The sequence below is a fragment of the Erpetoichthys calabaricus genome, chromosome 2 (assembly GCF_900747795.2).
Source record: "Erpetoichthys calabaricus chromosome 2, fErpCal1.3, whole genome shotgun sequence".
Classification (NCBI taxonomy): Eukaryota; Metazoa; Chordata; class Cladistia; order Polypteriformes; family Polypteridae; genus Erpetoichthys; species Erpetoichthys calabaricus.
In genome coordinates this window covers 275,808,138-275,820,909 of record NC_041395.2, presented here as the reverse complement: position 1 = coordinate 275,820,909, position 12,772 = coordinate 275,808,138, and the positions used below count along the sequence as shown (strand labels likewise).

General features: G+C 38.4%; 1 protein-coding gene across 2 annotated transcripts in view; it reads right to left on the bottom strand.

Annotated features, from left to right (window-relative positions):
• The window catches only part of comtd1 (catechol-O-methyltransferase domain containing 1), a 41,879-nt gene extending 29,663 nt beyond the window's left edge, over window positions 1-12,216 (bottom strand). The window contains exon 1 of one of the 2 annotated variants that reach the window (XM_028795556.2): window positions 11,972-12,216. In XM_028795556.2, coding sequence (XP_028651389.1) covers window positions 11,972-11,984 — 13 coding nt within the window. In that variant the 5' untranslated portion in view covers window positions 11,985-12,216. Of the gene's footprint in view, window positions 1-10,810; window positions 10,962-11,971 lie in introns of those variants that run through there. The other variant, XM_028795555.2, reaches the window with a different exon arrangement.
• Window positions 12,217-12,772: the final 556 nt, after the last annotated feature.

Genomic DNA, 12,772 nt, shown 5'->3' with positions numbered 1-12,772 from the left:
AAACTTTTGCACAGTACTGTATGTAATGGTCTGTGTGTCTGATTATCACATTTATTCATCTTTTTAATGACAGCTTCTGACTAGCAAATGGATGGGATATGAAATTAAATACATTTCTTAAAAATAAAACAAAAAAACTCTTATACGGATGGAATGGATGGTGGCTCATCAGGTAGTATTGAATGATTGACTGTGGGTCCTAGTGTGGAGTCTCCCAATATTTGTGTGGAGGCCTGCACTTTTCTCAGAGGAGTTTAAATTTTTGTAGAACTACAGGTATACCCTGAGAGGTAAATCCCGTGCTTTGCACCAGATCCTGCTCTCTCTATGCAAACCTGTCATGGATAATTCATTTTACAATTCAAAGTCACAAACTCATTAGTATGCAGGAAATGTGTGTTACATAAAGAATTATGAAAAAAAAAAAAAAACACAAGCAGTAGTTTCCAATGACAGCCTTTATGAAGGCAAATGTAAACATTCATTGCAAACCAAAATTAAGGAACTCTACTCTACTCTAAAATGTCACTTTTGTGCATTATTTTCTACTTAATTATACATAATGCTTCTAATTACTGTTCTTTTCTGATTTAACAGCATGGCAGTGAAGGATTCAAACAAAATTCAATGAAGTAACAATCAGAAAAGCAAATTTGTGTTTCTGGCAAAAGGTGGACCTTTAAATACTTGAGACAAATTTCTTTACTTTCGGAACTAGTTCACCTCAAATGTTGGCTTACGTCTAAAAGAACTGCAGAGAACAACTATAACTGCAGTGTAGTGAATGGCCCTGCGAGGTGGGGGGGGGGGGGGGGGGGGTGTTTTGGCCTCCATACCCAAAGGGCCCCTTCACCAGACCTCCACAAAAATATAGATATTTAAATTTTTGAAAAACAAAAATCTATATATATTTCATGTATTTTTGGGCTAAATGAAACACTGAGTAACTGGTGTGTCACATCTCAGGACATTATAGGCAACAGACAGGTGAGAATGATATTACTAAAAATCTGCAGAAATAGTTTAGTAGACAATGAAGAGACCCATCACGATGAGAAAAGAAAACATTTTAGTGCTGCCCAAATGAAGCAATAAGCACAGCTATCAAAGATAACATCTATGTTTAAAATATCAGTAGAATTAGTGAAATGTTGCATGTGTCATAAATGGAGCAGATTAATATGCTGTCCATCAGGTGAACTGCGGCAAGCATGATAGAAAAGGCTTCTCCTTCTTCTCTTTGTCCTCCTTAGCCACCTCCTCCCATTGCAGATAACAACAAGCTTATTTATAAAGATGTGCAGAATAATCTGACAGACACAGATATAAAAAAAGGTTATGTTGTTTTTCAATAAAAATAAGTAAATAATAACCTTGGGGATCTCAAAATGTTTCATTATTATATGTCACTGCCACAGCACTTATCCTCCATATTGCAATCAATTGGCCAATCACAGGACTGGTTTATTTTAATTTGGTCCCTGAAAAAACATTTGTTTGAACAGAATCAGGACCCCAGTAGTGCAGACTTGAGCTTGCTGTGTTTAGGTTTTTTACATATATTTTCACTGTTGCTGTTTTTAGGATTAATAGTTATAATCCAGTGTGAAGTATCCTAAATTGGTATACAGTGGTGTGAAAAACTATTTGCCCCCTTCCTGATTTCTTATTCTTTTGCATGTTTGTCACACAAAATGTTTCTGATCATCAAACACATTTAACCATTAGTCAAATATAACACAAGTAAACACAAAATGCAGTTTGTAAATGGTGGTTTTTATTATTTAGGGAGAAAAAAAAATCCAAACCTACATGGCCCTGTGTGAAAAAGTAATTGCCCCCTGAACCTAATAACTGGTTGGGCCACCCTTAGCAGCAATAACTGCAATCAAGCATTTGCAATAACTTGCAATGAGTCTTTTACAGCGCTCTGGAGGAATTTTGGCCCACTCATCTTTGCAAAATTGTTGTAATTCAGCTTTATTTGAGGGTTTTCTAGCATGAACCTCCTTTTTAAGGTCATGCCATAGCATCTCAATTGGATTCAGGTCAGGACTTTGACTAGGCCACTCCAAAGTCTTCATTTTGTTTTTCTTCAGCCATTCAGAGGTGGATTTGCTGGTGTGTTTTGGGTCATTGTCCTGTTGCAGCACCCAAGATCGCTTCAGCTTGAGTTGATGAACAGATGGCCGGACATTCTCCTTCAGGATTTTTTGGTAGACAGTAGAATTCATGGTAGAATTCATGGTTCCATCTATCACAGCAAGCCTTCCAGGTCCTGAAGCAGCAAAACACCAGACCATCACACTACCACCACCATATTTTACTGTTGGTATGATGTTCTTTTTCTGAAATGCTGTGTTCCTTTTACGCCAGATGTAATGGGACATTTGCCTTCCAAAAAGTTTAACTTTTGACTCATCAGTCCACAAGGGATTTTCCCAAAAGTCTTGGCAATCATTGAGATGTTTCTTAGCAAAATTGAGACGAGCCCTAATGTTCTTTTTGCTTAACAGTGGTTTGCGTCTTGGAAATCTGCCATGCAGGCAGTTTTTGCCCAGTCTCTTTCTTATGGTGGAGTCGTGAATACTGACCTTAATTGAGGCAAGTGAGGCCTGCAGTTCTTTAGACGTTGTCCTGGGGTCTTTTGTGACCTCTCGGATGAGTCGTCTCTGCGCTCTTGGGGTAATTTTGGTCGGCCGGCCACTCCTGGGAAGGTTCACCACTGTTCCATGTTTTTGCCATTTGTGGATAATGGCTCTCACTGTGGTTCACTGGAGTCCCAAAGCTTTAGAAATGGCTTTATAACCTTTACCAGACTGATAGATCTCAATTACTTCTGTTCTCATTTGTTCCCGAATTTCTTTGGATCTTGGCATGATGTCTAGCTTTTGAGGTGCTTTTGGTCTACTTTTCTGTGTCAGGCAGCTCCTATTTAAGTGATTTCTTGATTGAAACAGGTGTGGCTGTAATCAGGCCTGGGGGTGGCTACGGAAATTGAACTCGGGTGTGATACACCACAGTTAGGTTATTTTTTAACAAGGGGGCAATTACTTTGTCACACAGGGCCATGTAGGTTTGGATTTTTTTTCTCCCTAAATAATAAACACCATCATTTACAAACTGCATTTTGTGTTTACTTGTGTTATATTTGACTAATGGTTAAATGTGTTTGATGATCAGAAACATTTTGTGTGACAAACATGCAAAAGAATAAAAAAATCAGGAAGGGGGCAAATAGTTTTTCACACCACTGTATTTGTGGAATTGTTAGTGCCATTGTTGTCATTTTAGATTATCAATCATTTTTATGAACACTAACATGTTGGTGGCAGCTTCTGCACCGTTGAATTGACTACGGAGTGCAACCTTGTGTTTGGTTTATTTAAAACAAAAAGTTTCCATTCACACTGCATCTTAATTCCACTTTTTCACTCATACAGTATTTGACACACATCTGGGGCCTCATGTATAAACGGTGCATACACACAGAAATGTTGCGTACGAACGTTTCCACGCTAAAATCGTGATGTATAAAACCTAAACTTGGCATAAAGCCATGCACATTTCCACGGTACCTCATACCCTGGCGTATGCAATTTCTCCGCTCGGTCTTGCAGACTGGCAGCATCCAGTGTCAAAGCGGTGCTACTCTTCCTGTGTGGTTACCCTTTCTTTCTTAGACCCACATTCCTGATGCGGCTTTATAAATACACTGAAATTAACTGCATATTGTTTATTAGTGTAATGCATCTGATTGTAATTAACCTGTAGCAATATAATGGACCAGGGAATAGCCATAGTATTCCAAATACCATAACTGCTTTAGCGTTGTTACACTCACTGCATCTTCTTCTTTCAGCTGCTCCCGTTAAGGGTTGCCACAGTGGATCATCTTTTTCCATATTACTCTCACTGCACCACTCGGAGTATTTATATCACTGTTTCTGAGTGGGGAATCACAGCAGCAGCTGATCGGAAAGAGAATTATCGGGATACAGCATCAAAAACATGCTGCATCAGCCATGGCAAAATGCTTCAGAGATTTTCCTGTACGGACCTCGCGTTTCAGAAACAGTTTCATCCCAAGAACTATAAACGCATTCAATCAAGTGCTCCTTGTAGAACTGTTTGTACTTATACTGTAAGTACAATTACCCCACTGTAAACTTGCACTACAGTTATAATATTGCACAACCTGTGCCACTTTATAAAGCGCATATGATGACGATATCATTTTTAAGATGAAATGCAGCAAAATATGTTGATTATAGTATACAGATAAAACTTTAACTTCATTTAAATAATCTGTGTTGTTAATAATTAAACATGTGAGGACACAGTGGCGCAGCGCTGGCTAGTTCACAGATTGCTCCTGCCTTGTGCCGTATTCTTGCTGGTGCTGACGCGACACTGGAAGGATAGACGGATAGAATAATTAAACATGTACTACGAAGATATTTCAATGTTCCTTAAAAGTTTCGAAGAATCTGCGTTCAAAGCATACAGATGGCTTAATGTCTATTACAGAGCTGATTGTGTGGCGACTGGGTATTTGGGGAAAGAAAAGTAAGGACAGGAATTGGAGATTAGTATGTTTGAAAGAGACAGTACTGCTGCAATAAATTATTTCATTGAAGGTCGCGCATGGCGCAGCAAGCCTCTTGCATAAGATATGAGCAATCACTGCGCCACCGTGTTCCCATGTTTAATAACATGCTTTCGTTCCTATCATCATGAAAAGATATCACATATACATTTCAGTATTTTAATTATTCAGAGAGCTGTAATATCACGAATGTAATGGATTCTGTGCCCTGTCGGAGAAAGAACGGAAGCACGTAGTGATTCACACACATAGAAGATCAAACACAGAACAAAGCATTTAACGTGCTACTTTAGTTACGATGGGATTTGAGAAACTAGTAAAATAAACGATTTTAAGATGAAGTTTATGATGTTCTACTTTAATCTCGAAATTTCCACTTTAATCACATAGTTTATTTTGTCATTAAAGTTGACATTTCGTTCTCCCCCCCCCCCCCCGACCCCCCCCCCAACCCACTGTGTACCTATTTTTTTTCCCTCTGTACCCGAATAAACTTTCATATGACACTCAGACGGTGGGCTATGACTCGCCTTTTCACGGCGACTTTGATATGCGACAACTTCTTTTTTTATTTCTGGCACTGTGCGACTTTGTGAACTTGAGCTTTTGAGTTTCTCCAAAACTATGTCACTCGATCAACTTCCTTTTGTTGATTATACCACTGTTTAAACCAACAAATAGTACGTTTTTCCTTGGCCTCCACTTGGTATTCGCTGAAAATTCTTATATTTTCCCCTGTGCTTTTCCCATTGTCTTTTCACAGAAGGCTATTTATATTGATTTGCATATTCAAAGAGGCATAATTCTGGGAGGAGCTGGGGCGGGACAGAAGGCGCGTGCACGTGCGTTACTTTTCACGCTGATCGGGATTTATGTAGCAGAAGAACATGGAAGTTTGCGTACGCACAGATTCCTGCATCTGGATTTTTCTGTGCATACACACATGCCCGCTTTTGTGCTTACGCCATGTTATAGTGCGAGATCTACGCAAGGCGTTATACATGAGGCCCCTGATGTTTTAGAGAAGTATAATTATCAATAAAAGACATGGAATCAAAACCCTTCAGAAAGGATTTAGACTAGTTTTGTAATAACAGTTTTGCATCCAAACCATCCACATCGCTCTCACTAGTTCTGTCTCCTGCCTTTTGGGCAACTTGTTTCTATATACAGAATTATGAATGTGCTCAAACCACCAGCTATGATCTTTCATTTCTTGGTTCTCATCCTTGTCAATACGAGTTTATGAATTTGCACAAATGTAAACAATTACTACCCTTTCATTTTCCTAAACACCTTCATCACAGGATGGGATCCTAGTCTGATAGCAACTGTTTGGATAGAGTGTTAAAAAATATAAAAAAGCTCTTTTTACAGCTCGCTCAGAATACTATTCTACAATAATAGATAGCAATAATAAAAATCCTCGGGTACTGTTTAGAACAGTTGCTAAATTAACAAATGGGAATTCAGATCCACGTTGCAATATACCAACAGATACTAGCAGTACAGACTTTATGAACTTCTTCAATGAGAAAATTAAAAATTTAAGATCCCAGAATCACAGTACAAACCACATACTAGCTTAGCAGACCCTGCCTCACATTGCATTCAGCACTTTAGGAATTTTAACCCTATAACGGAGCAGGAAGTCTTAACTTTAATTTCTGAAATGAAACCTGCTACTTGTTCCCTAGTTCCAGTGCCAACAAAACTAGTAAAAAGTGCAGTGGATGTTCTTGCAGCACCTATTCTAAACATTATCAATAGTTCATTATTGCATGGCACAGTACCTGATGCATTAAAAGTGTCAGTCATTAAACCATTACTTAAATAGACCTAGACCCACACATACTAAATAATTATAGGCCTTTCTCTCTAAAATACTAGAAAAAGTAGTCACCAATCAGCTTCAGTCACACATTATGCATTACAGTTTGAGAAATTCCAGTCTGGTTTCCACACTGGTCATAGTACAGAAACGGCACTAACGCGGTTTATAAACGACATTCTGATATCCTCTGATGAAGGAAACTACACTGTAATTATGTTGTTAGACTTAAGCGCAGCATTTGACACCACTGACCATTCTATTTTACTGCACAGGCTAGAAAATGATGTTGGGCTTACAGGTACTGTGCTCGCTCGTTCTTATTTATCAAATCGATTCCAATATGTACAGAAATGTGCAGACAGTACTCCATCATTATACACAGAAGTGAGATATGGTGTCCCACAGGGCTCAATACTGGGACCTTTACTGTTTTCATTTTACATGCTTCCACTAGGATCTATCAATAGGAAACAATGTTAAATTTTCACTCATATGCAGATGACACCCAGTTATACATTTCATTTAGATCAAATGAAGCTTCTCAAATGTTGTCTTTAATTAGTTGTGTTAGTGAATTAAAGGAGTGGATGGATGAGAACTACTTGTCTTTAAACACCGATAAAACATAGATGTTAATTGTTGGAGGGAATGACACTGATCACAACAATTTTTTATCATCATTTAACTTGGTTGGAATCACCATTAATTTTACTGAATCTGCCCACAATCTAGGAGTTATCTTTGACTCTAGCATGTCATTTAAAGTGCATATCTATCTATCTATCTATCTATTACAAAGTTGTCCAAATCATGTTTCTTCCATCTTAAAAATGTTGGGAAATTAAGGCACTTTCTAAATAAACAGGATTTTGAGAAATTAATTCATGCATTTATTTCTAGTAGGATTGACTACTGTAATGCGGTGTTCACCGGAAGTTCAAACTGTTCTTTATACACCCTCCAGTTAATCAAAAATGCTGCTGCAAGAATTATTACAAGAACAAGAAAATACGAACACATAACTCCAGTTCTTAAATCCTTACACTGGCTCCCGGTTAAGTTTAGGGCAGATTTCAAAATCCCCTTTTAACATATAAAGCATTAAATGGCCAAGGTCCGGCTTACTTGTCTGAACTTATCATGACTTACAAACCAGAGCGCACATTAAGATCTCAAGATGCCGGTCTGCTTAGGATTCCAAGGATTAATAAAATAACAGTGGGAGGTCGAGCTTTTAGTTACAGGGCCCCTAAACTGTGGAATGGTCTGCTTGTTACTAAAAGAGATGCCTCTTCGGTCTCAGCTTTTAAATCCCGGCTGAAGACTCACTATTTCAGTTTAGCATATCCTGACTAGATCTGCTGAGTAACTGTACAGACTGCATCTCTGTTGTTAGTCATTAGCACTAAAACATAAGTAATATGATTATTATACTTTGTTACTAACCCTCACCTATTCGGTTTCTCTTCTCTGTACTCAAATGTGGCACTTGGTGCCACAGCCCACCTGCCAAATTGTTTTGCCTGCCTAAGGTAAAGTCATCCCTGATGGAGGATCGCAGGAATCGTGGGGTAGAGGGGTCCTTTCATCGGATTGGCTGGCCCAGCGATGTTTCAGCTGTGGAATGGCCAAATGGGGGAGGCACCTTGATGGCGGAGGTCTCCAGGACTCTAAACAAATCCAAATCATATTATGGGATATCATCTACTGTTAAATTCTGCTCCGTACTTGTAAAATTTTTATTTTTATACTGTATTGAGGATTTGTTCTGTTCTGTGTATTGTATTGTATTGTATTGACCCCCTTCTTTTTGACACTCACTGCACGCCCAACCATTCAAATTCCCGACCTTCTGGAGCTGATCACACCTTCCGTGAATGTTCTAAAAGCTTGGAATGTAACGGACACATGCAATCATCATGGACTTTTGACAGATATTGTGGCAAAGTGGCCGGAGAATAACCATGATGTCTTCCTATGGGCCAACTCAGCAGTCTTACAAGATGAGATACATCGAGTTGGATGGTGCATGGCTACTGGATGATGGCAGATAGAACACACCGGTTTACACAATGCAGCAGCGAGTGTGCAGCGTGGAGCAGCCCAATATGGCTACATGCACTTCAGCTATCTTCAGAAATCGTCAGATGTCATTCAGTTTCAGCTGTGCTGTGATGGTTGCCCAAACCCAACCAATGAAGTCAAAGAAGCACAAAGAACCAAGATGAGAAATGTTAGTGATTATCTTAAAACAGAAAGTGCATATCAAGCTGGTGTGGTAGCTGGGCAGGCCACTATCACTACTATTTTTACATAAGCGTTTTGTTTGTTGGTTTCTAATTCAAAGTCTTTGTTTTTGCTTTATTAGACTTAGTGTTTTCACATTTTGCACTGTGAGCAAAACAAGACTGTGCAGAATGAAATGGTGTGACTAGATATGTGCAACTCTCTACATTCCTTCACCTTTGTGCTTTTAGAGATGCTCTTCTGCAATTGTAGCCAATGGCTGTGAATGACAATGGACTGTTTTATTTGATACTTTGCACAACACATATATGATGGTGTCTGAAAGTGGATATCAAGCTGGTATGCTAGCTAGGCAGGGCATATCAATATTATTTTTAGATAACTGCATTTCTAGTTGAAAGACTGTTTTCATTTCTTTGTTCTTGAGGTATAACATATATATTTGAGAAGTAAACACACTGCACCATCTGAAAAGGTGTCATTTTTAAAATACATAATGAAATTTATTTACTTGTGTTCATTTATGAACTGTAAAACATATCATGGTTTAATATACAGAGAATTTACAAATTACATCCAGGCTGTTCCTAATGTCTATTAGGTGCAGGCACTTCTTATTCTCTTCTGTATTTCATTCCACTTCTGTTATTCTTGCTTTTGGAAAAGAGTTAGAACAAGTTATCCTTTAGATAAGTGAAGGTTTCTTTGATGGTACACATTTTTAAAAATAATGGTTCTTTAATTTTTTTTTATGGAGGTTCTGCACTGGGTTGTGTGGTTCCTCATGAAGCAATTTTTTCACAAAGAATCATTTAATTCTTTGCATATGAAATTTGTTCTTTTTGCTTTGAAAAACTTCCTAATGTGTAGAAGAAAAAAAATCTTTAATGTATGGTAGACCACCTAGCAGGACACTAACAGCTTAAGAAAACCTGGACATAACCCTGTGTGATTACATGTACTTAGCAAAGGTCCTTTAAAAATGTCTATGTCCCATTGGTATTACACAAATCTGTTACCATTTGTCCATAGTTTTTGCTGTATGGAGCCTATTATGGATCTGAAGAATTAAAGATTCTTTCTTGGACTTTAATGTAGATGTGTCTTTCGGGAACCAACAACAGCTCCCTTATGGAAGAACTACTCTGGCACCTTTATTTTTAAGAGTTCATGTGCCAGTCATCTCTTTAGCGTTTGTCTTAGAGTCAATAGCGGTTTGATTCTGTGCTTATTTATACATGTTATCTTAGTTGTTTACTTGACATCACTATTCACTTTTACTTTATTTCATCCCACCAGAGGACCAAAAACGACACCCTATAACGAACGAATTATCAGTTGATGTGACATGCTCTCTGCTATGCCAACTATCTGATAAAATACCCGATTAAACGCCGTTTTAGAAAACCTAGATAGTAGCATACACTTTACATATGTACATTGTTAAGCTGCCATTACCTTAAGTTTAATTGTTTTCAGGAAACGTACGGAAAGGTAAACCAATATAGTTCAGGGACAAACCAATATAAAAACCAAGCGCACACTCACACACAATACTCTTTATATGAATGAAACCAACAAGGTAGTGAGTAAACCAGTACTGTATATGCAAAGGATCTGCTCATAAATTAACAGTACGACCCAATAAATATTTAAACTCCACCAAGACCTTGAACTGGATTAAAAGTGGTGAAAAGTAACGGCGTAAAATGAAGCTATTTGTTAATTTATTATACAGAGTTAAATGAAGGAAAAGAAACCAGACGAGGAAGTGTTGGGTGTTTGTTAACAGATTTAAAAAATGAAACAAAAAACGCACTCAAATGTGGCAACCCTGGTGACAGCAACAGAACACGTGCAGACTTCGTTCTTTTGTTCCTCGTACGCGACTTACTTCACCATTGACCACCGGTTTTTTTTTTTTGCCTTCGCCTTGGGTTTAAACCAACTCCCAATTCCTCTACCCCACCACACTCTCATCTCGATCAGTTTATCGAAACGGAAGAAAAACTTGTACACGGTTGAGCCTGAACTTGAATTGCCAGATAAACCAGTCCAACAGCCCCCGGCTGAGCAGGAAGTTCTTAAAGCTGAAGAGAGCGCTGCTCTGATTGACTCACCCGCCCATAGACCAGCGGCAAAGACACAGCCAAGAACCGCAGTGCCGATCACAGACTCCTTCGAAATGCCGCTTAATAGTGACATATGTTAATGGTATGGAAGGTAAAGTGCAACAGATACAAAGCAAAATGTCGAGGGGAGGATTAGCGTTGGCTAGCTAATGTGTGATGTTGTGGGCGAATCCTTAAATCGGAGCAGCGATTGGTTATTTACAGCAGGTTATTAATACGGAAGCGAAATCGTTTCACCGACTACTGCTTGGCACTTTCAATAAACTTACAAAACTAGGCTGACGTTAAAGCATTTAATCAAGACTGTTAAATATTGTACGAATATGGGAGGTGGTTAAACACAATAAGACAGAAGGTACATTGAAAATGTTTAATTAACGTGACGCAGGCATATCGATGATCGACCAAACTGAAACATGCTAGCCACCGAAAAATACCAGTAGCCACACTGACAATGAAGCCCGAATGCATATTACACATATGAATTCGTTATATAAACATTGACACATGACTGCGAATAGCCCGTTGACTCGGTTGTAACAGTAAAGCAGAAAAATAATCAGATCGTTTGTATGTTAGCTGTTTCCTGTAAAATAAGGAGAGTATTTTACTCCGCTTAACGTGTAGATTAATTCCTTTTACACGCCGCGAACGCACAAGGTAATTCGCAGAATCGCACACGATCTTTGGCAGCTTAAAATAATGTTGCACCGCAATTAATTTATTAATGTTTCAAACAAGCCCTGGACGCGACGCCTGTCCATTTGTAAAACAAACAAACAAATTAATCTGGTGTACCTTTAAAGTGCAATCTATTGGGAATTAGATGCTACCAACGGTGTCAACAACTTAACATCTTAGTTTTTCTGGTGCAGTTGGCATGCCGTAGGAGTTTTGCACAATCATCGGTATAATACGGTGTACTGTATGTAAACATCGTTGCTAATTAAAATAATATACTTCCATGATTGATAATTGCTTTGAACCAAATAAAATGCAACACAATAAGCAAAGAGCCAAAACAATGCCAGCGTGCGACTTTAAAGAAACAGCACGTCACTTTTGAAGTCAGACTTTTTAATCATGAAACTGAAAACGGATGTCTGTCTATAAAATAATAATCTTCATAAGCCATTACGGGATCCTTACCTCTAGCATCCATCCTGTTGACTCTCGATGTGAGCACAGAGGGCAATTTGACGGTTCGATCGGTGGCTTGCTGACCGTAGCTGCTCCAACAGCCTCCCCCTTGGTTACCGGCGTTAAAAAGGAGCAAGCCACACCCTTCACGATTCCATAAAGCGAATTTGTGCGACTTTTTCCAGATCCAGTAGAACACACCAAGACTGTTTAGCTGACCAATTTTTTAAAACAGAATGCACGCATTAAACATCCCGAACTTTTTTTCCTTGATAGTTAAATTTCAAGAAAAAAAATACAACGGTGACGTCAAATTTTCAATTAGCGCATGTGCAGACTGTGCCTTTGTCTCCAGAGCCGTCGCGTTGATAATGTGCACCTTTTTATTTTTTCATTATTATCAGTATTTAAGTTTACGTAAACAAACTCACGATCAGATTGTCAAATTTTTACAAGAAGGTGGTGTTGTCACGGATGTTAATTTATTAACTTATTTTTTTCTCATACCATTTTGAACAACTTCGATATTAAGGATATCAGGATGTATGTTTTTGCACTCATGGTTTATTAATGACGTTCGGTTAGTTGGGGCAAAATTATTAAATAAGAAGGGCAAGTTGAGTTCTTATTCTGATACATTTCAGATTCCTGTCTTTTATGTTAAATTTGCTACCGTTGTTAGTGTCTTTCCTGACATGGTGATCGGTTTAATCAGCAGGAATGCAGATTTTGCTACTGAGAAACCTTTCTCCTCTAGGAGTAATTTATACAAAGGGAATATACAGTTGTTAGACAGACAATGTAATGATA